The 24,574-nt window shown below is 45.3% G+C and overlaps 1 protein-coding gene across 1 annotated transcript in view; it reads left to right on the top strand.

Annotated features, from left to right (window-relative positions):
• The window catches only part of MYO7A (myosin VIIA), a 94,226-nt gene that overhangs the window by 67,216 nt on the left and 2,436 nt on the right, over positions 1-24,574 (top strand). The window contains 26 exon segments of the mRNA XM_040544483.1: positions 492-701; positions 1,252-1,455; positions 2,265-2,441; positions 2,974-3,063; positions 4,339-4,466; positions 5,701-5,827; positions 9,875-9,994; positions 10,744-10,917; positions 11,316-11,543; positions 12,741-12,911; positions 13,955-14,072; positions 14,363-14,489; positions 14,604-14,773; positions 14,884-15,074; positions 15,626-15,750; positions 16,577-16,734; positions 17,832-17,985; positions 18,157-18,312; positions 18,519-18,624; positions 19,865-19,978; positions 20,781-20,868; positions 21,055-21,161; positions 22,083-22,268; positions 23,219-23,335; positions 24,045-24,128; positions 24,417-24,536. Coding sequence (XP_040400417.1) covers positions 492-701; positions 1,252-1,455; positions 2,265-2,441; positions 2,974-3,063; positions 4,339-4,466; positions 5,701-5,827; positions 9,875-9,994; positions 10,744-10,917; positions 11,316-11,543; positions 12,741-12,911; positions 13,955-14,072; positions 14,363-14,489; positions 14,604-14,773; positions 14,884-15,074; positions 15,626-15,750; positions 16,577-16,734; positions 17,832-17,985; positions 18,157-18,312; positions 18,519-18,624; positions 19,865-19,978; positions 20,781-20,868; positions 21,055-21,161; positions 22,083-22,268; positions 23,219-23,335; positions 24,045-24,128; positions 24,417-24,536 — 3,750 coding nt within the window.

Genomic DNA, 24,574 nt, shown 5'->3' with positions numbered 1-24,574 from the left:
GAGGATTGCCAAAAATATCTGAGACATTTCTGCCCTGCTTGACCTATTTGCATTTAATTCTCTAAAGACCTTTGTGTTCTAACTAGACTGAAGCTGCTCCAGAATTTCTGATCTGCTGCACAGGAATGTCAGAGATTATGGTTATTATTTGCTTCCTTTTGGTCTTGTATGAAGGCTGAAGGGGGAGCTGGCACACTGTGTAGATAATGTGTGTGTGTGCATAGGTAGATATATAAAAGGAAAAAATAAGGTAAGTGGAGTCTCTGTGCATGGACCAGAGGCTCTAGACAGGCACTAAGGAGGGAGAAAACCCTACTGCTTTGTCCTGCAGTTAGGAAGCTGAGGCATAGACATGCTACTGGTTTGCTCCAAGCCACATTCCTGGCATAGTGCCCCAAGCACCAGGCACTCTGCCTTGCAAATCCAGGCCCTGCAGAATTCAGAGCTGGCTCTTTGGAGGCAGTTCAGTCTTTGCGTGTGTCCCCCTCCAGGTACGCCTGGCCCAGCTGGCCCGTGAAGATGCGGAGAGAGAAGTAAAGGAAAAGGAGGAAGCACGTCGGAAGAAAGAGCTTTTAGAAAAAATGGAGAAAGCTCGCAACGAGCCAGTGAATGACTCAGATATGGTGGACAAAATGTTTGGATTCCTAGGGATGACCTCCTCCCTGCCTGGCCAGGAGGGACAGGCACCCAATGGCTTCGAGGTACTGCAGACATACACAAGCCTGGCTATAACATGAAAGGCTTTAGGAATACAAGAATTTATCAGGGTAGAGTGAGGCAATCCAAAAGGGGATCTCTGAAGGCTTCCTTCAAGAATTCCTTCCTTTTTCATGGCTACAGAAGTTTGCCATGTGGTGGTTGGGGCAGACATGCAGTCTGCAGGCTTTCTCCGGGGCTGCTGCATGGAAGGGAGCAATATTGCTATAAGATCGTTGAGGACCCGTAGCCTCTGAGATGTTCTCCCTCGCGGTTCATTACATTTAGCTCTTGGACACCTTTTACCTTTTACCCATGGTGGGAGTGGGGCCACACTTAATGTTTCTCCTACTGATCTGGGAATGTTGCTGGGCAAAAGCAAGTCCTATAGGACTCAGGCTTTGTTTGGGCTCCTTAGTAACATTTCTTGGTTTTCCCCCCAGCTGGCTTTTCCTTTTGGGGTGGAAATCAGATAGGCAGACAAGTCAGGACCAAGGGGAAAGAGTAGCTCAGCATCCAAAGCCATGCTGAGCACCTGACGTCCTTTCCCACCAGGATCTTGAGCGAGCCCAGAAGGAGCTGGAAGAAGAAGACCTCGATGCAGCATTGCCTCTCCCTGAGGAAGAGGAGGAAGATCTTTCAGAGTACAAATTTGCCAAGTTTGCTGCCACATATTTCCAGGGCACGACAACACACACCTACATTCGCCGGCCTCTCAAGCAGCCTCTCCTGTACCACGAGGATGAAGGAGACCAGCTGGTGAGGCAGGGGATGAAAATCCTTGAGCAGGGTGGGTTGGAGGAAGCCCGGGGAGCTCTTCACCCAAAGGGCACCAGTTTGCCTTTGTGATACATTGATGTGGTTCAGTGGAGAATACAGCCTTCATCATGTGTCGGTAAACACTGTCCCACCAGCATGCTTTGAAACAAGACAGCAAGCATTAGAGGGACATAGTGGTGAGTCCTTCTCTGTACCTCGATATTCATGTTAAAACAGTTAATAAAGTGTTCTGGGCTTAGGGCATGGACGATGCAAATTGTTAAGCTAGTACAGATGTTATTTGGCAGCTGCAAAAGTTGTTTCTTACCTCGCCAGGTACTCCAGTGCAGAGCTAGGAGAGGAGAAATGCTTGTCCTATAACCAGAAGTACAAGGGCAGGAGTGCACTGAGCCCACATGGCTATAATGAACATTACATTGGACGTGAATTTGCCTTCTCTGTGGTTCTCCTCTTCTGCAGTGGGTTAGGAGTTCTCAGTCACTGCTTCTCTGTAAGGGTGACATCTCCTAGCCAAGAAACAAGCCCCTTTTATGTTGCACAAACGTGGTCATGATGGCATGAGCACATGAGCCTGACCTTGTGGTCCTGACCACCAGCCTGCCCAGCTTTTGCTCACTCAGATGAGGAACGTGTTGCAGGCAGAATTGTTGTGTGGGGTGCAGGAAAGTGTTTTGTCTCCTGCAGATGTACAGGGAAACCACAGTGGTGATCCTGATGGATTCAGCATGGCTTGACCACCTCCTCCACTGCTCTGCTGTGAGCTAAAGATCAAATTTATTTTCCTACAGGCAGCACTTGCTGTGTGGATCACTATCCTCCGTTTCATGGGAGACCTCCCTGAGCCGAAATATCATACAGCCATGAGTGATGGTGGTGAGAAGATACCAGTGATGACAAAAATCTATGAGACTCTTGGAAAGAAGACCTATAAGAAAGAACTGCAGGCTCTGCAGGGAGAAGGAGAGGTAAATGATATGGCTGCAAGAGATTATATTTGTGTATTGGAAAGTGTTGGAAAGAAATGACTTGCAGCTGTGCTGCAGCCAATCTGTTTTCTAATTTCCTCTGCAATTATGCTACAAAGGGAGAATTGCCTATGTGTCAGGTGTTGATCCTACACCTTCACACAGATAACTGAATGTCCCCCAGCAACACGGCTGGGGAAGTGCCTTGCTGTCTTTCATGGGGCTTTGATCTCCCTTCTCCTCCGCAAAGGGTACATGGAGGGAGTGCAGTGTCCTGTATCATCAGTCCCTCTTTTGGGGATTTTGTGTTGATCTGCTCTGGGGGAAAAAATTAAAAATGTGCCCTTAATCTTGGAGAAGGAAGTCAAGAGTTACCAGGGGATTAAGCTGTGGAAATCCAAAAAAATAAAAATAAAAATCCCTGTTGCATCCTCAGGGCATTCTCAGGTGTCTTTGGAGGACTTCATCTTAGGACTTACTCGGCAGGGCTCTTCATCTCACCACATTGCACTCCATGCCTCTTGCTTTGCAGAGTACTCACATTGATGGGCACAAGAAGAACAGTGTGCGGCACAAACTGGTCTCCTTAACCCTCAAGAAGAAATCCAAACTGACAGAGGAGGTGAGAGGAGACGCTTGGCCGCCTGGCAGCACAAGTGCCGTTGGATTGTCTGCAGCCCTCTCTGACTCTCTTCTGCTTTTCCCTAGACAACATAGAACCAGCCCTCCTCTGGGTTTGGCGCTACCTGTCTCTCTGCCTGAAAGATTTAAGGAGTGTTTAAGGGGAAAGGTTGGCTTCCCATGTCTCCTTGAGTCTGCACCTCGCGCCGGCCTCCCCTCGGCTCTCGTTCTCCATCCATCCAGCACCTTCCCTCCCCTCTCTCACAGCCCTCCATCCAGCTGCCAATACCTCTCACCACTTGTGATGGTCTGAATGTTACCCCTGCTTTTAGTTTCCTGCCCTCCTCTGGGGTGTAGGTAGCGGAGGTGGAGTATCCAAAAGCGCTCACCCACCCTCTGCCTCTGCCCTTTTTCAGTGCTAGGGGCAAATTTCCCTAGGGGAGCAGTTAGTCCAAGCTGAGAGCTTTAGAAAATACCACCCCTAAAGAGTGAGGAGCAAAAAATCTTTTGGGTAGAGGGGTAAGAGCAAGGCAAAGATGTGAATTCAGTCTTCTTTTACACATTGCCTTGTGTCCACTTCTAGAGCAGGCACCATCTCACCTGGCTGTAGCTGCTTGATGGCATGAAGATCTCTCTGAGGTAGTCACCCTCCTTCCCTTTAGAGTCAGTGGAGAGAAACAGGAGCCAATCCATCTTATCCTAATGTGGCTCTGAATGCACTCTAGAAATGCTCATCTCTCCCCGGTGGCTCTAAATGAAGAATGGGTTGACTAGCTGAGACAGAGAGCTGGTAGGTGGATGAATGCCAACCCTGTCTGCACAAAAAGCACCATGCGTATGTGCTCTTGGCTGCATCATTAGCATGGGGAGGGGGTCCATTCTGTTAGTTTTAACATTTTTTTTAATAAGATGGAGTTGAAAGGACAGGCCTTCCTTGGCGATAAGCTGAGGTTATTCCAATGACCCTTGGTGGCCCTCTCCCAGCTGTGGATCCAGACCAGTGCTTGGTTGCAAAGGTGCTATTGTAGAAAACTTGGGCAAGGACCAAGCAGGTGGGAGCATGACTAGGCAGAACCATTTTCAGCTTCACCAGTACGCAATTAAAGCCAACAAAGCCACAACCTCCCGTCACTGATAATGTGTGAGATTGAAGAACTTCTGAGACCCTTCCTGAAAGGTGGAGGAGTCCTCCTGGGGGAGCACACCACACCTGGGGTGGGGTGGGGGGCCGTAGCAGCTAGCTGTACTGAACGAGAGCAATGTGTCTGGTTGGCAGGTGACAAAGAGACTTCATGACGGGGAGTCCACACTCCAAGGTAATAGCATGCTCGAAGACCGGCCCACCTCCAACCTGGAGAAGCTCCATTTCATTATTGGTAATGGCATCCTCAGGCCAGCATTAAGGTTAGAAATCAGGACAAAGGCATAAACATGTCATTCGTTTCATTCCTTCTTCATTGAGCTATTCTCGTCCAATTGATGTTGATGGTGTGTGCAGCTCTGTAAAGCTCTCATTTTTCTGGTTGTGTTGTATGATGTGGGCTGGGCTGGGTCACGTTCGTTAGTGTTCATCTCAAGCCTGATCAAAAGGCAACGCAGAGGGATTCAAAGGCTTTGAAAGTGCTGGTGGCTGCTGGATTGGTTTATTAAGGCTCACCCTTGTTGTTCACCACCCTTTGTTTTCAGTTTCACCATTTAGACCTCTTCTGTTTCTATGAATATTTTAATGGCACAGAAGTGGAAAACTGAAATTTATTTCAGTTGTTAAATAAATTTAACAAGTACCAAATTAAGGATGACTGCATATCTTTGGTTTAGCCCATTTATGTGTGTGTTGTAATGCAATCCATTTCATTTTTTCCTCCCACTTCACCAGGAAGCTGTACATTTCTGCACAAAGTCTGCTCCACAGGCAGTCCTGGTAGTGTACTCGTGGGCTTTTCCATGGGGTTTGTCAGCATAACAGGCTGGCTGACTAGTTTTTGCTGCCTCACATATAGATGAGGAAGTACTGTCTCTCATTGTGCATGAGGAGAATAAAGGTTAAAGTCAAAAGTGGAAGTTAATTCCCAAATTGAGATACCCATCAATGTATCAGAGAACATCTGTTTTTACAAAAGAGCTGGACAAACCTTGGCCTCTGCTGAATCTGATAGCTCCCAAGACTTCCACAAAGCAAGTTCAGGTGTCCTAAGAGTATCAGCCAGCAAATGAGGACTCCAGGCTGGTAGCCCTCTATGAAAGTTAGTTTAGAAGAGTCACTTGATATCACTGGGAAACCTTTTTAAGAAAGACTCCATCTTTGTAAGATAGACTCCATCTTCCAGAGGTGACATTCAGAGACCTGAACATTACCACTGCCTTTTACTCCTCTTTTCTCTAAGAAGTGTTAGTCAACTTTGGAAAATCTTATCCAAAGCACAGGGAAAATTCAGTTGACGTTACAGAACTGGTGAAGGATGGCATTTTAGAGAGTGCAATGACCAGAGTGGCCATTGTTAGGAAAGTTAAATTGATATCCTTGCAATTCCAAAAGGAACCTTTAAGTATCACATGCAGGCAGGGTCTGGCTCTGTCTGCTCACACTGAAAAACGCCACCTTGTCAACTCTAATGTTTTATCTTCATTCTTATTGCAGGGATGAAATCTATTGTCAAATCTGCAAACAGCTGACCCAGAACCCATCCAAAAGTAGCCATGCCAGGGGTTGGATCCTGATGTCCCTCTGTGTGGGATGTTTTGCTCCTTCTGAGAAGTTTGTAAAGGTAAATTGGAGATGATATTTATCTCAGGTATTACCCGCTGATACATTTCCTTTTCCATCCTTGGGACCAGCTTTTCCCTTGGGTTTGACAGTGAAAGAAATCCTGGTCTTCAGCTCTGTCAGGAATGACAATGATATAAAGTTCCTAATCAGGAAGAAAAATGTATATGATCCCAAGCTCAATGTCTAAAGTTAGTCAGATGAATTACTCCTAAGAAATGACTCTTTCTTTCCAGTGACTCTAAAGGGAAAGGGAAAGTAGACAACAAATTCAGATGATGCCTCCTGCGCTCTAGATGAACAAAATTGATTAGGTGACTTCTGCTCAGAAACTGGATTATCAGAGGTCACAAGTGGAATTTGCACAGCTAGAATGCCCACATTTCTCCCATTTCTCACATCCAAAGGTCTATGCATTCAGTCAAGCATCTGCTGGCTTTGCCAGTATGATGTAAGGCACGTCCTCTAATTTGTCAAGGAACAGTACTATGTGGCAAATTATAAATACAATTTAATATAAAAAATTGCACATAGAAAGGGAGAGGTTTAACTTACCTGGAAGTATGTTTGCATAGCTTTCTGCGTACTACAACTTACCCCACAATGTCTCATACTGAAATCATACAACTCTTTAAACAGACACGTAGGAGATGAAATAGATGCTAAGGGGACACCTCACTGCTCTATACAGATACCTGAAAGAAGGTTGTAGTAAGGTAGGCATCAGTCTCTTTTCTCAGGTGACAAGAGGTCAGACACAAGGAAACAGCCTCAAGTTGCACCAGAGCAAGTTTAGGTCAGATATCAGGAAAAATTTCTTAATGGAAAGAATAGTTAGGCATTGGAACTGGCTGCCCAGGGCAGTGGTGGAGTCACCATCCCTGGAGGTATTTAAGAGATGTGTGGATGTTGTGCTTAGGGACATGGTTTAGAGGTGGACTTGGTAGTGTTGGGTGATGGTTGGACCTGATGATCTTAAGGGTCTTTTCCCCCTAACTGGTTCTATGATTCTCTAATTCTATGTAATGTATCTTCAGAAGCAGTGTGGATCAGCTGGACTGAAGTCAGTGGGAGATGATAAGTGGCTTACACCATTGAAAATCATTTTTTTTTTCTTAAGTATTTTCTTTTTTTCTTGGGCAAAGTCCGTGTTTTGTTCATAGACTTGAACAGCCTGCCTTCCAAATGATTTATACACCTCAAGTCTGACGAACACCCACAGGGCCGCTCAAGTTAATCCCATGACTAAGAGTTTGGCTAGCTCAGGGCAAAGGGCTCAGTTCTTTGTCTTTGCTTTGCCATGACATGAAAAGACTTCCTTTGAGCCTCTCAGATCTTTGAATGTTGGATCCTGGACCTGCTCCCAGGCCCACTGGAGATTAAGGTGTTCCATTAGTTTCCATAGATATCAGATCAGGTCCTCAGTATTGAAAAAGCCGAAGCCAAGAATAGAAATCCCTTCTTCATCCCCAGGCCCTGCCAGTACGAAATCTAATAAAACAGATAAATCACTGGCAAAGTGGCAGAAAATGAAATTATGTCTGGAAATGAGATCTGAGAAAGCATGTCACAGGAGATTGTGTGAATTTAAATCTTTAATAATGGAAAATTATTTTAGGTGAGTGAAGCGCTTCTCAGAAATAATTTATGAGCAGCTTTGAAGCCTCAGGCATGTACTTCTGCCCAAAGTCCTGGTCCATGCTGAAATACAAGGCAATATTCCCAAAAGCTTTGGGGAAGGTTTTTGCTAATTCTGCTCTTACTCATCTTGGGCAGTAGATCAGCCCTTTTTTACACCTTGGGCTGCTGGGGACAAAAGGGAGTATTCATACCATCTAATTTCAGATACTTGCCTCCTTTTTATAGTACATGGAGAGAGAGGGGCTCCTCTGGAGGGCAATTCTGAGACCATAAGCCAGGGTCCCACTCTGAATCTCCTACCAAAAGATTTTCTGTTCCCACGGGCAGACTGTGGTGACCGAGGCTCCTTGAGTATGTGTGTGAACACCCCCTGCAGGCACACACACTGGTTGCCTTTCCAAGCTCCAGTTTTGCAAACAACAATGCATAGGCAGTGACCTGGGCCGTGTCTTGGAGCTCCTCCGAAGCCTCTGTATTAATCCAGAGGGACGCCAGTGATACCTTCCACCTTAAGATGATATGTTTCAAAATAAAACATTCTCCCAATGAAATGTTGGTTCTGCCCCCCAACAGCATACTTTCCCATGCAGACCCACTCTTTTGTTTTGTAAAAAGCAGAGGAATAGTCAAAAATTTCAGGTGTTCAGTAAATGCTTCACTTTGAAGCTACATTAGCCCAGGCCACCTAGTTCAGCTCGATCTGGACTGGGAGACAAACACCACATCAGCACCAGACCTTACTATCGTGCTTTTAATCTATCCGTACCCTTTTTAAGGAGTTAGTAGTTGGCCAAATTCTGATTTACCATGACTTTACTGACTACTGCTTTAACCTTGCAATAGCTACAGCTGAATGATGATAGCCAAGCATTATCAGCCAGTTAAGAAAAGGTGTTTTGTTAACCTCACCTATTTTTTAATTAATGCCTGAACTTATCTTTTAGCTGTAATTATCCACTGTTTTAATAGAAGAAAAAACATGTAAGGGTAAATATCTGTTAGTATTTCTTTCTATAGTTTGCTATGCAATGAAAATGTACTGTGAATGTTCTACCAGATTCCTGGTTACTTTTTTCCTGAACCTTTCATTTTGGGTTTAACTTTAATAACAGCAATGTTATGGAAAATAAGATGCAGAATTTCAAGAAAACGTTTTACCCTGAAATTGTTCCACAACTCTGAAATATATCAGTTAGGACTGAACATTTTGAGAAGGATTTAGTTTAATGAGGCAGGCAGGCTTACGTATGTTTTTCTGTTCCTAAATATGAAGGTCATGATTTGGATCCTATTAGAAACCTTTATCACATCATCTGCTAAGCATGGGTCAATACATATCTTCACTCTTGTTCTTTGTACCTGTTTTTAATTAATGATGGACTTTGGTGGGAAGGTTCCACCCCAAAAAGGAGATATACAAAATATATATATGAATACATCGTACATTATTAGCAGCATAATTAAAACTACACTTTTACACAGCATCAAATGCTTGCAATCATTTGCAACAGCTCCTACCCATATAGCCTGCTTTTTTTACCTAGCTATTTAAGAGTATCTCTGTAAGTTATGATTGATGGAGATGTCTGTTTCTCTACCCATGTTATTTATGGAGTGTCAGTGTTATAAAGAAGAGTCTCTGTTACTGAAGGAACAGCTATGTGTTATCATTCAGACAGCTATCTATCTATAAAGTTTCTCTAAAAGATATGATTTACAGAACTCTTAGTCTTAGCTACCTGTTTGGCCAATATATTTGTGTAATAATTTTGAGTGTCTTTCTCATATTGTGGAAGTCACTGGATTTAACTTTCTGTACAATAACGTGATTGTATTTTTAACATAGGGTGAAGTGCTTCGAATTCTTGTTTAGAGTCTTTTAAAATACAGTTTAAAATCTGACTAAGGAAACATCTGTTTAATGTAATTGTGAAGTATCTTTTCAATTGGCAGATAAGTGTTTTGAGTGACATTTGCTTACAGTTCTCCTGATCATTATTTATATGTATATATATTTTTTTTTAATTCACTCCCATCATTCTGGCCTACATTCAATAGCATTTTATGATACATCTTTAAAATACTTTCTAGAGATTTAAATCAATGGCAGCAATAGGAGGAACATAAAATCTGCTGCACTGGCTTTGATCAAAGAGCTGTCTAGGCCAGTATTTTACCTCCACTGAGGCCAGAAATGCATGGTGTAAGAACAAGGCAAGGGTGCAGAGTGTCCTACCCTCTCTCAGCTTCCAGCAATGCAGTTTAGGAAAGCCCTGAGCTTAAGTGGTATCCCTGCATTTAGCAGTCCCAGAGGGCTTTTCTCCAATAAATCTTTGCTTTTTAACCTTTGCAAATGTTTGGCTCCTTGAGCTGATGGCCTAACCAAAGTGTTCCCTGCTGCAAACAGTATTTAAGGAACTTTATCAATGGAGGCCCCCCTGGTTATGCTCCCTATTGCGAAGAAAGGCTGCGGAGGACGTTTGCCAACGGGACAAGGACACAGCCACCCAGCTGGCTGGAACTGCAGGTATGAGCCCCTCCATCCTCTCCCCAGGCAGCTGGGGCTCAGTGTTGGAGCCTTTCACTATCACAGGAACCACATCTCTGGCAGGACAGACAGCAGCGTGACAAAAATGCCTATTTCTCTCAAGAATTGTCAGGTGTTTCCAAAATACTGCATTCCCCTCACATCCTGGCCTTGCCCCAGTGTATATTGAAGATCATGCCCTTTGCCAACATCAATACTTGTAAATTAAATGTATACAAGAATGTTCTCGGGCACTGAGGCTAGCTGGCATTGAGCAAGCCCCTGTGTATGCTAGGAATTCTTCCAGATGAAGGTGGCTGCAGGCAAACCATCTTCTAAGAACGGGCTCTGGAGCATCACAGATGCCCAAGCATGCTCAGGGACAGCTATAGTTGGAACAAGCCCAGTTTATGCAATATATACTGATTTTCTGTGCTGCTTTACTAGCATAGACAATTGTGCTTCGGTGCCCAGAAGCATTCCTGAGCATTCTTGGATTTACTAGATTAGACACTTCAATGACTGAATATATCATTTCCAAAATCTGAGATTTCCAAGTGCTTCCAGTGGCTGACCATACATTATCCTGTTGAGAAGTACATTATGGAAGCATTGAAATGTAGCCAGTCACTGGAACCAGGAATTAGAAAACAGTTACCACTTGCTGGGGGGGAAGAGTACACAGGTAAATAGTCTAGATGGGGTTGAAATTTGCATGCCTTCATAAAGTCTGACTTTAACCTCATTAGGCAACCAAGTCCAAGAAACCGATCATGCTGCCTGTCACATTTATGGATGGGACAACAAAAACACTGCTGACAGACTCTGCAACGACTGCTAAAGAGCTCTGTAATTCTTTGGCTGACAAAATCAGCCTGAAGGACCGATTTGGCTTTTCGCTTTACATCGCGCTTTTTGACAAGGTATGTTTTAATTTTTGATCCTGAGTGGCTCTATAAAAGAAATGGGAGATTCCCCTTGCTTTAACATATCTTCCAGAGGGCAGAAGGACACTGCAGTATGAGCAGATGGCAAGCCAAAAGGTCAGGAAGAAACATGTCTACTGTGCAGAGGCCAGCAGGATTTTCACAGTAACAGTCATACACTGCAGCAGTGTTGCAGAGAGACTATGAAATCTCCCTCCTTGGAGATATTCAGAAGTTATTAACAGGAAAAGGCATGGAGCAACCTGATCAAAGATGAGCCTGCTCTGAGCAGGAGGTTGGGCCAGAGGCTTCCAGAAGTGCCTTGGACATAGATATCTCTACGTAGAGATATCAGCCTTTAGATTAATTCCACCTTTTTCCTGTGCCCTGATTAGGTCTCTTCTCTGGGGAGCGGCAATGACCATGTGATGGATGCTGTGTCTCAGTGTGAGCAGTATGCCAAAGAGCAAGGAGCACAGGAGCGCAACGCGCCGTGGCGGCTCTTCTTCAGGAAGGAGATCTTCACCCCCTGGCACAATCCAAGTGAGGACAATGTGGCCACCAATCTAATTTACCAACAGATCGTCCGAGGGGTGAAGTTTGGGGAGTATCGGTGTGACAAGGTAAGTGTCCTCAACAGCTTCTGGTCTTATCCAGCATATGTCCTTGGCATGGCAAAGTACGCTCCGCCAAAGGGGATGAGAAATCTTCCTCCATGACCACCTGCTAGACTGGGTATTATGGTGTACACTTAGGAAACAGGAGCTGCAGGAATCAGATCCTCTTGGCTGGGAATATACCAGACTCTCCCATGCGGTACGTGAGCACCCTCTCCTGTTGACTTTTGGTGGGAGACTGAACGGCCACCTCATCCATCAGCCTCAGTTTGGAGGGCTACAGGAACCCTGTAACCCGATCAGGAGTACACGACAGGATCTTGTTTGGTGACTCCTGCTAAGCTTTAGACCTATGACAGGCTTTTCAGGATACCCAGGCCTGTGCTGTGCAATACAAACAAAGCAATAATCCCAATATCCAATATCAAGGACATTGGCAGCAGAAACCTATGCCTCTAAAATCTCTGTGAGCTTACAGAATTATTCCAGTGTCACTGAAAGGAGCATCTCAAGAAGCATCAAAATCTCTGACAGTGTCCATCACATTTTGTCTTGCTTGTGTTTAAAATCATCCAGGTGTCAAACTGGATACCCCTCTTCCTCATATTCTACTTGTTCTCCTGTGGACCAGTAGAGTCCAGGCACCCTGGGAACTAAAGCATCTTTTCCCATCTTTATTGCATCAATTTGTTCTCTTGTTCTCTTGCTCCTCATCTCCCTGTGCTATTATTATCTCAGTAGCTCTATTATTTCATCCCAAAGTGCTTGGAATGCAGCTGAACCAAAGGAACATTTTACAGTTTTGCATTATGCACAGGTGCTTCCTTTGCTGGGCTTCTCAAGTTTCAAATTCATGGATACACACAGTTTGCAACCACTAAACTCTGTTTACCATAGGAAAATCACCCACTGCTGCAGGCACCTGATGTTGCAGGCGTCAGAAGCAGACTGAATTTCAAGGAAAGAGAGGGTAAAGCATGTTCACACAGTACAATGCCTTGCCTGGTGCTGATCACTGAACATGTTGTGGCTCAGTTGCAGCTTATACTGGTCAATTTCCTGAATTTTGGATGTGCAAAGCACCGGTGAAATTCTACTGAGAGGAAATTCTTCCTCTACAGAGGACTTCTTGAGCTGTGGAGGATGGATGTTGTGGTGAGTGGCCTGGTAGCAGCATTGAGTTGGCTTGTTTGACTCCCACAGGAAGAAGATCTGGCAGAACTGGCTTCTCAGCAGTACTACGTGGACTACGGGTCAGAAATGGTACTGGAAAGGCTTCTAAACCTAATTCCATCCTACATTCCAGACAGAGAGATCACAGCTTCGAAAACGGTGGAGAAATGGGCTCAGCTCATTATAGCTGCACATAAGAAGGTGGGACAATAGATCAACTGGCAAGTAGCTTCAGTAGCATCACGTACCTTCTAAACACACATCAGACACTGTAGCTCAGCTCTTGGCCTTGTCTGAAGCTAAAGCAAAAGAAAAGGGAAGGTTTTGCACTAGTCGTATTCTGCATTACCACTGCTTTCAATGCAAGGTCTGACAGAAGAAGACAACCTGCAGAGGTTCACTGTGAGAAGAAAAATAACACCTCTGGGGTTTCATTCCTGATAGACAGGATTGTGGTGTTGCTCTTTGCAGTACAGTGGCGTCTTATGTCCCAGTATTGAGACCTTATTGTGCCAGATGTTGTGTAAAACATCCCTGGTGTCTATCTGTGACACCCTCCTGCAGATTAATCAAACCCACACTTCCCATAACTCATTACTACCATGAGGGTTGGTAATGCAGGCATGAGGACTGGCACTCACTAAAAGGCAGGCGCCAGCTTCAGATTTAGACCCCTAAATGCAAGCATCTCCATGTTTGCTTGGTCTCACCTCCCAGTTCTGCCAGTGGAAACACAGGGTCACAAATCAGTTGCTTGGGGTATTCATGGTCTAGAAAGGCCTGGATCTTGCAGGTCCTCCACCAGCTACCTGTCAGCTACTTATAGTAGTCTCAGGTTTCTGAAAACATCCTAAATGAAGCTAGCTGCCTATGTTTAAGGGCCATTGAGTATCTATTTCCAGCTAAAGGGCTGTCAGGCTGAAAGGCAGACACCTTCATTAGGGAAACCCAAAGTTAGTTGAGATTAATCCCACACAGACTTGTCACTCTAGAAGCTCGCCCAGACTTCTCAGAGGCAAACTATTTCCTCAAGTGGGAACCAGAATTTTGCTAGGACTTTGTCCAACCTATCACTTGTTCCTGTGGGATTTGGTTTGGCCCTTAACATCATCGAGATATAAATTAATGTTGATTCCAAGATCTTCAGATGGCGTGGATTGGATGAATTTCAATTAAGTTTTGCTCTCTTCCTAGATATAACTGGGTTTGTGCTTCATGTTGGTTGTGGTTTGCTTTGTTGGTAGGGAATTTATACTCAGAAGAGGACAGATCCCAAAAAAGTCAAAGAAGAGGTGGTGGATTTTGCACGTTTCAAGTGGCCTTTGCTGTTTTCTCGGTTTTATGAAGCCTTCAAATTCTCAGGTGAGTCAGTAGAGCACATCCCTGGAGCATGGGGTAGTTAAAGGCAAAAGGAAGAAGAGTAGGAACTTCACAGACAATAAGACCTAATGGGTCATCTATGTGGTCTATTTTAGACACATTATTTTTTGGTGCATCCTGATTAGCAATGGCTCAATCTATGATTCTGCCATTATTTTTCTTACTAAAAATAAATGATTTTTTTTAACATTGCATTTTCCTTTGAAATATACACAATATTTTATATCATAAGACCCTTCCTGAACAGATTGTATGTCTTGCCTACAATCCAGGGCCAAGCCTCCCTAAAAATGATGTGATTGTAGCTGTCAACTGGACAGGGGTGTACTTTGTGGATGAACAGGAGCAGGTTCTCTTAGAACTCTCTTTTCCAGAGATCACAGCTGTGTCAAGCAGCAGGTAAGGAAGAATAACTTTAGCTGGTGATCTTACCCTAAAGCAGTCTTTTCCCAGGCTTTGCCTCTTGAGCCCATTATATTTCCTGTTTATATCTTCTATGAAAACATATCCCAGAGGGGGAAAACTGCAAGGACAGAGTTTCACCTTGGCCACCATTAAAGGAGATGAATACACTTTCACCTCCAACAATGCAGAGGATATCCGGGACCTTGTGGTGACCTTCCTTGAAGGACTAAGGAAAAGATCCAAGTATGTGGTCACTCTCCAAGACAACCCAAACCCTGGTAAGTAAGTAGTCTGATCCAGTGGCAAACATGTAGGCATATTAGTTACTCCAAAGGGATTTGGGGAAAAAAATAAAAAATAAAAATACTAATGGTTGTTCTTATTGCAGTGGGAGAAGAATCTGGGTTCCTCAGCTTCCTGAAAGGAGACCTCATAGTTCTTGACCAGGACACAGGAGAACACGTGATGAACTCAGGGTGGGCTAACGGGTTCAATGAACGGACCAAGCAGAGAGGGGATTTCCCGACAGATTCTGTCTATGTCTTGCCTACGGTCACCATGCCTCCCCTGGAGATTGTGGTAAGTTGTCTTACACATAGCACAACTTGATACAAAGCCTGAGGAGGTCAAAGCCTTCCTGGAGAGCTTAGATCTAGCCAGTCTTCCTGACAATAATGTGGAAACCAGTGTGGCTGAGAGAGGTGGCAAGTTGTCCTAGTCAGAAGTGATCTGTTGTAGTAGTGTCTCAGCGTTTCCTCTGATCTCTTCACTTTGAAGACATATGGCTTGAAATATCCATGAACCCTGCTACATCCTCCAGCTGGCCTGATTAATTTCCACTGTATTTGGGGTTAGAGGAAGCCACTACATTCACATATGCAGCTGTAGGATCCAAAACACATTCTCCTCATTATGAAGTGATCCACGTGATGGAAACACATTATTCTTTATGTAAGTGACTGAGAATGGCACAGAGAAATAACAGTTGCACAGTACTTACTGCCTATTAACTGGAATTAGTAGGTTATTCTTACTCCCTGTCGGTCTTTTCATTTTGTATCTGCTTCCTCTCCCTGGATGCTTCAAATATATCAAACATATTAGGTGACAGAGAACTTTTCAACCCACAGGCACTCGTCACGATGACCCCTGACCAACGACAAGACGTTATCAGAACCTCCCAGATGGCAATTTCAGACAGTGAAGAGAGGGTGAAGCCATACACCTTGGAGGAATTTTCCTATGACTATTTTAGGTGATTTTTTCAACCTTTTCAAAAAAATGCAGATGTAGGAATCCATCTCCAAGTAGCTTGGGAATCAGGATTTTTTTTTTTGCTGGAAAAGACTCTAAATATCCCTTTGTGTGATTCTATATAACTGCAGTCTCCAGTTTAGGACATGGCATATGGGTTATAAATTTTCCACAGACAAGGTTTTATGAGGGATTTCTTAATTGGCTCAGCAGAGGTGTAAAGGTATGAAATTTGATGTTATGTGGGAGGCTGTGCTTAGTGGTCTAGTATTCCTTCCCAGTGATCCCTTACACAGCCTGAGACCACATAGGCAGCAGGTGAATTACGTGGGGACATTTTCATCTCAGCTCCAAAGCATGCACCACTGCTGAATGTAGCTTACCAGACTGATCAAAAAACTCCCGCTCCTGTTTAGAGGGGTTGGCAGCCCATGGAGACAGACCAAGTCCTGTGAGATGTCTTCACCCTGGTGGGTTTGTTCTACTGGGCAATATTCTTTCATTGTTGCTGCCCATCTCCCTCACCACCCATTGCCATCACCCCTTCTCTTGTGGTTAGAAGCTTTTTTTTTTTCTTTTTTTCTTCAGTAGAAAAGGTGCTTGGATAGGGTCCAAAAGGGACTTTTCTGAGCCCTAGGAAAGGAAAAATGACTATCTTTGGACACAGCGGGAGATGGATACTCTATAAAACTGTGAATAGCCACTTGGTGTAAGAGTTCTTTATTCTGGTGTTGTGAACAACCTTCCAGGTGAAGCACTGGTTACACACAGTCCTTTTTATCCCTGTAACCTCTCCACCTTTCCTTTTGCTTTGCCTTTGCCACCAGGCCACCACCCAAGCACACCCTGAGCAGGGTCATGATCACCAAGAGCCGTGGGAAGGACAAGTTGTGGTGTTACACCCGTGAGCCCATCAAACAGCCATTGCTGAAGAAGATACTGGGGAGTGAGGAGCTGTCCCAAGAAGCCTGCATGGCCTTCATTGATATCCTTCCACTGCCTGGGGCAGCCCTTGGGCAACAGGGCTGACAAGCAAAGGGCTGAGCAGCTTCTTCAGAGACCCAACTAAAGCCCATAGAAAGGTTTCTGGTCCCTCTTAAGGGCTTTGGGACCATGTCATGGACTTGGAGATGGATCTGATGCCGAAATCTGTATTTGAGCATCCTTGAGAGCTGATGGGTGTCTTCTCCATAAGCAAGGTCCAGGGAGTAAGTTACTGAGTCTTGCAGGTACACATCGCTTAGTGGTTAACTCGACAGCTTGCTTCAACTCTCCAAGATGCATCTGCTGTAGAAGGGAGTAGACCTAATCATTATGGATGCAAACTAGTCCTCATGGCCTCAGGGACAGGGTTCGATGCCTGAGTGTCACTTTCCTGGCAGAATAAAGACAGCATGGGAGAAAGAAGCTGAGTACAAATATAAATCCAATCTGTGGAAGTCACCTTTGTGTTTTGGTAGGGTTTTGCTCTAGGATCCAGACTTTAGTTTGAACAGTTCTGTTGGTATAAACCTGGTACTGATACTACAGCACTGTTACTGCTGCTACAGTTTTCTTCCTAGCAGCAAATAACAGCAGTAGTAGGAACTAAAAGGACTGGTAAAAATTGAGAACATCTGCAATTTTATCATTCTCCTTTCCATGTTAAACACAAATATTCAGAATACTGTGACCTGTGTCATGCAGAATAGGTACAATATGGTGAAGTGGTGAAGGTCATCATTTGGTTTATGTTACCACAGCTCCAGTGCTGTCTGCAGAGCTCTGCCTCATGACACCAGCTGAAAATTTGGTCTTTTACAGTGGTATCACTATGTGTGATCAGGTAACACAGTAGTCACAGAGCTTTCCTAGGCCTACATCCCAACCCCAAAGTGGTTCTTTCTGACCTGAGATGATGCATGAAAAAGAGAGAGAGCTCGCTGGACATCTCCTAAAGAAATTTAAAGCCTTATCACTGTGCCCCCTCCACCAAATTGCAGCCACTTCTGTAGTCAAATGTGGGATGTCTTTTATCACATCATCAACAGAAAGGCTTCTCCAGACCTCCCGCTTAGCTGATCCTTGACTCCTGCCTCCCACCAGTGCTGAAGTACATGGGTGACTACCCATCCAAAAGGACCCGCTCAGTCAATGAGCTGACAGACCAAATATTTGAAGGTGCCTTGAAAGCTGAGCCTCTGAAGGATGAAATCTACTGCCAGACCCTGAAGCAGCTTACGGACAACCACATCAAGTAAGAGTTGTTGGTTTTGCTTGGCCCAAAGACACTAGCCTCTGTTGGGCAAAGGAGATCTGGAGCCTAAGCATGTCTCCTCCCCTCTAGCTGAGAACCACCCACCCATGCCAAAGCACAGAGCAGTGTCCATGCCATAACTTTTTTCCTCCTGGATCTCTCCTCATTTAGGTACAGTGAAGAGAAAGGCTGGGAGCTGCTGTGGTTGTGTACAGGCCTTTTCCCTCCAAGTAACATCCTCCTGCCCCATGTCCAGAGGTTTCTGCAGTCCCGAAAACATCACCCGTTGGCAGCAGACTGCATCCAAAGACTCCAGAAAGCCCTAAGGTACAGCACCAAAAGACCTCCTAGTCCTGACCATGTCACAGCATCCAAATATGCATTAGGAATTACAAGTAGGAGATATTTTGGTAGTAGTTGGAGGGACACTGGAAGCTCACAGCCTTTCTCTGCATTCAACCAAACTGAACTAAAAGGACTTTGGGTGGAAGATGTTGCTGATGCTATGGCACTTGCCTCTCCCTGTTTTGCAGGAATGGATCCAGAAAGTACCCTCCCCATCTCGTAGAGGTGGAAGCCATTCAACACAAAACCACCCAGATTTTCCACAAGGTTTACTTTCCTGATGACACCGATGAGGTAAATGGGATAGAAGGAAACTTCATTTTTGTCAGGATGGATGTCAGTTTTCTTATTAAAATCCCAGAAAAGGCTACTGTTGTTTCTGATTCAGAATAAATTCAGCCTTCCCAGAAGAGTCTGAAACAGCAGCATCAGAAAGATCCATCCTTATCTACCTTGATGAGGCAGGATAGAAGACTGGAGCTCAGGGGTCTGATTTCCTGCAATTCACCTTCTCCAGACATGGGTGCTGAGTCAGCCTTCACTGCAAATTTTGACCCCAGGAAGAGAGAAACAGGATGTGTTCATCTCCATCCACGCCATCAGTGGTTCACAGGCCTTGGCCATCAGTTATTTGCAGCCTCGACTGACAGATTCAGTCCACCAAACCATACCCAGCTGGGTACCAGTCCCAGGGACTGGGCAGGGAGCTGGCAAGAAGGAAACTAAAATTATTCCCCATTCTGACCTGAGATGACGCAGAAATCATAACATCTGCACTCAGGAACCTTTCATTAATCACCTTAGACATTAATAAGGCATGTAGATAAATTGAGGCTGGAGCAGATAGGCATGCCCTTGCAGGTACTGCTCTCTCATGCTACTGATTAGTCTTCCAGTGAGGCTTGCCTGCTCCTCTCTTTCATCATGCCCTTGGGCACAACTAAATTCTTGTATTTCCAAGGGAGTTTATGTGAAAAGCAGTGCACACCCACGAAGGGAAAAGGGTATTCTTCTCCAGTAGCTGTGTGTGTGCCCATGTTTTTCTGTAACGGGGTTTTACAGATCTCCTGGGACTTCTTATCACTCTGAGTATTTTTTCTATGTGACCAGTAATAAGCTGCTTTATACACACGCATCTGTGTAAGAGCCAGTAGAAGGAGGCAGAGGGGACTTCTGCACGTGGCTTTGGTCCCTTTGACCATGGCAGTCACCCAGGTGGGCTGGCCAAGTAGTGTCCCTGTGGTACAACACGCCATTCTCTCATGGTATGTGGAACGTGGGTTCTGGTGGTTCAGGCAAACGTGGCCATGCTTGTGGTGGGCAGAAGTTCAAGTTCCCAATGATAAGTGCCATGGCTGAACTTCTGCAAATTTCCTTTTCCCAAGTCCAGAGCCACAATCCATCAAATCACTTCTTTCGTTGGTGGTGGGCACTTAGATCTTTTCACATATCTGAGCCTAGAGCTCCTCGAAGAGAGCATGAAGCAGAAATTAATCATGAGGTAGCAGTGGTGATGGTCTTCCTTTCTTTGTAGGCATTTGAGGTGGAGTCCAGCACAAAAGCCAAGGATTTTTGCCAGAACATCTCCAACAGGCTGCTCCTAAAATCTTCTGAAGGCTTCAGCCTCTTCGTCAAAATCTCTGACAAGGTGAGTGACCCACACAGAGGCTGGGGTAATGCCAAAACACTTGGTGCTTCACAGCAATCATCCCAAAGGGCTTAAAACACAAACAGGCAAAGGTCTCCTGTGTTGAGAGCAGGTGTCTTTAATGCCCGATGATAGCACTGTGGCAGCCTGTTGTGTCCTGCTGACTGAGTGATGCAGCCAGTGCCACCTATCCTATGTGCAGGATCTCACACTAATTGCAGCCCACTGAATCCCTGTGTGATCCAGAGTGAGGCAAGAGTCACTCTTTTTTTTGCCTTTGTTGTCATTTTTGTCATTTTTTGCCCGAAGAGGTCACTGCATTGTGAATTAATTGAATGTTAAAGAGCACATGGGGACTGCCAGATGGAGCCAGCCTGGTCCCCTCTGGGTAGCTGTTCCTGTGATGCTGCATTGATCTGGGGCAAAGGAGATAGGGTCCGTCAGGAGAAAGAGGTAGAAAACCCATGTTGCTGAGATGATGTCCTGGTTTTGGCTGGTTTATAAGGATTAAGAAAAATGTGCAAGCTTAGAGCTGCCTTGGGCAACTGGAAGAAATCTACAGAGATAGTCATCAGGAAGGGAAATTAATTGCTCCAGGGAAACAGGAAGGTGCAATAAGAATTAATGGGTGGAATTAGAGCGAGGTGTTGGCAATGGCTTTCTGGCATCAGCAGTTTGTAGCACAGAAGTCTAATTGAGACAAAGCAGTGAGCAACAACTGCAGGAGATGGGGCAACAGCCAGCCCTGCCTGTGGCCTCTCACTGCTTCCTCAGCTTTTGTAACCATGTGCTGTGCCCCCAGGTCATCAGTGTGCCCGAGGGCGATTTCTTCTTTGACTTTGTGAGACACCTGACGGACTGGATAAAGAAAGCAAGACCAGCGAAAGATGGTAACGGTGACTTTTCTTCCTTTTGGGTCATGCACAGCCCTCCTTGAGCCCTCCAGCCCTTTTAAAGATGGGCCACGCTGCTGTGGTTGTGCTGTCCATGCCAGCCCTGGGGGCAAAACCTGACAGATGACCTGGCTGGTGCTCACAGCATTGCTCTCAGATCTGCTCCCTGCTTCCTTCGCACAGGTATAGTGCCTTCCCTCACCTACCAAGTGTTCTTCATGAAAAAGCTGTGGACCAACACAACTCCTGGAAAGGATTCGATGGCAGATTCGATCTTCCACTATTACCAGGTGCTCTGGGAACCTGAGATAGCAGCAGAGACTTTGGGAGGAATTAGGGTGGAAAGACTGTGTATGTGCAGACGCATGAAGTTTTACTTTTAACAGAACAAAGTCCTGCCTTCAACAGAGAGCTATGAAGAACAGTTGGGTTGTATGGCAAGGACCAGGCTTCATGCATTGTAGGGCAACCAACTCGGCTGTGATTTGGGCCAGATGTTCTTGGGAAAGTAGCAAGAAGTGGGACAAAGTAGCACTCAGCCTTAGCAGGGGGTACAAATTCACAAGCGTTCTGAAGGTTTTCAGCTCCTCCATTCTTGGGCATGAGCTGTGATGGTCCCAGCAGCCAGTCAAGAAGCCGCAGCTCTTCTGCACCTGTTTCGTCTGGGAAGAAAGAGGCATGTGCATGTCCCAAAGCTTTCTCATACACGTATGCAAATACACAGATATTCCCTGTGTTCTTGCCTGGATAAAGCAATTATCCTAATATGATCATATCCTCTGATGCTTTGATAGTTACTTGACACATTTTCAAGCATCTTTTCGTAATGGGGGAATAGATTGAAAAAAAAATGAACAGGAAAAATAAAGGAAGGAAAAAAAACACATTCAATTCCAATTGTCCATTACAATGGTTGGATTTTCAACAATGAGGGAGGAAGAACAAGACTGTAGGTTCACACATCTGATACCTACCACAGGGACCACCCTGTAACACGAGAATGTTTCAGGCCAGAGAGGATCTTCAGACATTAAGTGTGGTCTCAGCTGAGCAGCTTCCTGTCCACCACACTTGGTACAACTACTATGAGTGTTCCTAAGGCAGAGCCTCATATCCAGGAGCTGGAGACCTCGAAAAATGTGATTTAGTACCAGAGGGTGAAGGTCTGAGGTCACCCCCTCTATTTCTGAATGGCTTTCTTCCACATACAGGAGTTACCAAAGTACCTGCGCGGCTACCACAAGTGTACACGTGAAGAGGTCCTGCAGTTGGCAGCTCTCATCTACCGGGTGAAGTTTGAGGATGACAAATCCTATTTCCCCAGCATCCCCAAGCTTCTGAAGGAGCTGGTGCCTCAGGACCTTGTCCGGCAACTCTCTCCAGATGACTGGAAACGGGTAAAACAGCAGCTTTAGTCATAGGTCAGGCTTGGTGGGGGCAAACCCAGCATCTCGTGTGACTTGTCTGATGTTCAACACTGAAGTCAGGTTGCCAGAAGGAGTGACCCATGGTCCCTCTTGAGCCTTAAAAGAGCCACAATCTCTCCAATGGCACCAAGAGAAGGAATTGTACACGTGTTCAGACACACACACACGTTGTGGGCTTTGTGCTGCACGTTGCTGTGACTGTAGTGGTGGATGCAGTGCCGTATGGACACATCTAGGGGATGGTCTCATGTAAAGCTTTGTTGTTGAAGGCAGACTGCTGAGCAGAAAGACAATTCTCCCCGCATTACACAAGGAGAGCTGTGGCACAGGTACGGACAAGTCTAGGCCATGAAGGAATTTAGATGTGTCACTGCCAAGAAACAATCTTGTAAGTCCTTTCTGTTTGCTGTGACTTGAACTTGGCCATGTGTCTAACCAACAAATTATTGTCTTCTCTGTGTCGAAGTCCCCCCAGTCCCCTCTGCTCCCAAAATTGAAAGATCAAAATTTATAATCCCTATAATGGAGTCATCAGTACAGCTTCTAAGAAAAGACCTACTTTAGTTCCAGGCTCTGCTCCAGTGACCCACCAACACTTCTGTGAAGTGTTCATTGGAGCAGAGACTAGAATTGATGTCTCCACCTGGAAAACTCCTCCAGCTACTTTCTTGGCCCAATTAATATTTACTTGTCCCAAGAAACTTGCTATCTGAGAACAGCTAATAGGCAGGAAGAACTGATCACTGGTTCACCATATGCTTTGGTTTGTTAATGAATCTCAGCGAAAGCCCAGTTACCGTGAAGCAATTATGGTTTCTGGTAGGATAGTCCGTCTTTGTAGCATGATGCTTCTTTCCCTGCAAAAATCTTTGGTCCAAGGCAATGCAAACCCTCCAGCTCTGCTGTCCTCTCTGTTGCAGTCCATCGTGGCATACTACAATAAGCACGCAGGCAAAACGAGAGAAGAAGCCAAGCTTGCCTTCCTAAAGATTATCTTCAAGTGGCCTACATTTGGATCAGCATTCTTTGAAGTGAAGGTACCTGCCCTGCCTGGGGGTTCCCTGGCAGCTTTGAGACAGTATCAGAAGTTCCATATCATGGAGGGGTTCCAGGTATGCAGGGTTGTCCCAGTGCCTGGACTGGAACAACCCCGATAAGACAGGGAAAGGATGTAAGTCTCTCCATCAGTAAAGGGCTGAGATACTCATTTATGGCTGCCCTGTCTCTTTACAATACTGGGGCATTGCAGAGCATCAATGTATCTCAGTCCTCTTCAGGTCTATCCTCGCAGCTGTACTGCCGAGGAGGCAAGAGCCATTCTCTGTTTTGTGAAGGCAAAGGGGAACGTGTAATTTTCACACACCTGCACACACTGTGAACCCAATCCGGATCACCCATCATGGCACCAGGTTCCCATCACAGGCAGGGGAGGCCAGTAGTGATGAAGTCCACGAACTCTGGACACCTTATTGCAACCCCCCATACTCAGGGACCATACATTAAGCATGGTGTGGAAACATGATGCTGAAACCGTTCATGAGATCTTTGAACTTAGGCACCTTAATTTCTGTCATGTTCATTAGATGGCATAGTGGATCTGAATAATATCCTGTGATTTTTCTAGCCAGAGTGATTTAGCTGCCAAATGTAAATTCAAATGCTGGCAGAAGATACTGGGTGAGGAAATAGGAAAGGGCCTGATTTAGCACGACGCTTCCCCTAACCAGTTCATCTCATTTCCAACAGCAAACTACAGAGCCAAATTATCCAGAAATCCTTCTAATTGCCATCAATAAGCATGGAGTGAGCCTCATCGATCCCAAAACCAAGGTAAGCGAGGCTGAGGTCTTCACCAGGTGCTCCTGAGCCAACTCCCCAACCCCTTACACAGGTCATCCCAAAGGCTGTGTTGTTCCACCAGCCACATGGACCTTCCAGTCCTCCACAAGAATGCAGGATCCACAGTCTTGCACCTCACTGCTGTTACTGTGAGGCCATGGTATATTCTCATTTCAGCAGACATCCTTGGTCTGCTTGAAGGAAAGTGAAAGGTCCCCACAGCCCTTTATAAAAGTTGAGGCTCTCATGTGTTGAGTGTGAGTCTTGTGTTCCCACCAGGATATTCTCATCACTCACCCCTTCACCAAGATCTCCAACTGGAGCAGTGGCAACACCTACTTCCATATAACTATTGGCAACCTGGTGAGGGGAAGCAAGCTGCTCTGCGAGACCTCCCTGGTAAGGAGTTTTAAAGATTAATGGGCACAGTTAGAACA

This window comes from Cygnus olor, chromosome 1 (assembly GCF_009769625.2).
Source record: "Cygnus olor isolate bCygOlo1 chromosome 1, bCygOlo1.pri.v2, whole genome shotgun sequence".
In the NCBI taxonomy this organism is placed as follows: domain Eukaryota; kingdom Metazoa; phylum Chordata; class Aves; order Anseriformes; family Anatidae; genus Cygnus; species Cygnus olor.
This window is presented reverse-complemented; position numbering and strand designations above follow the sequence as displayed.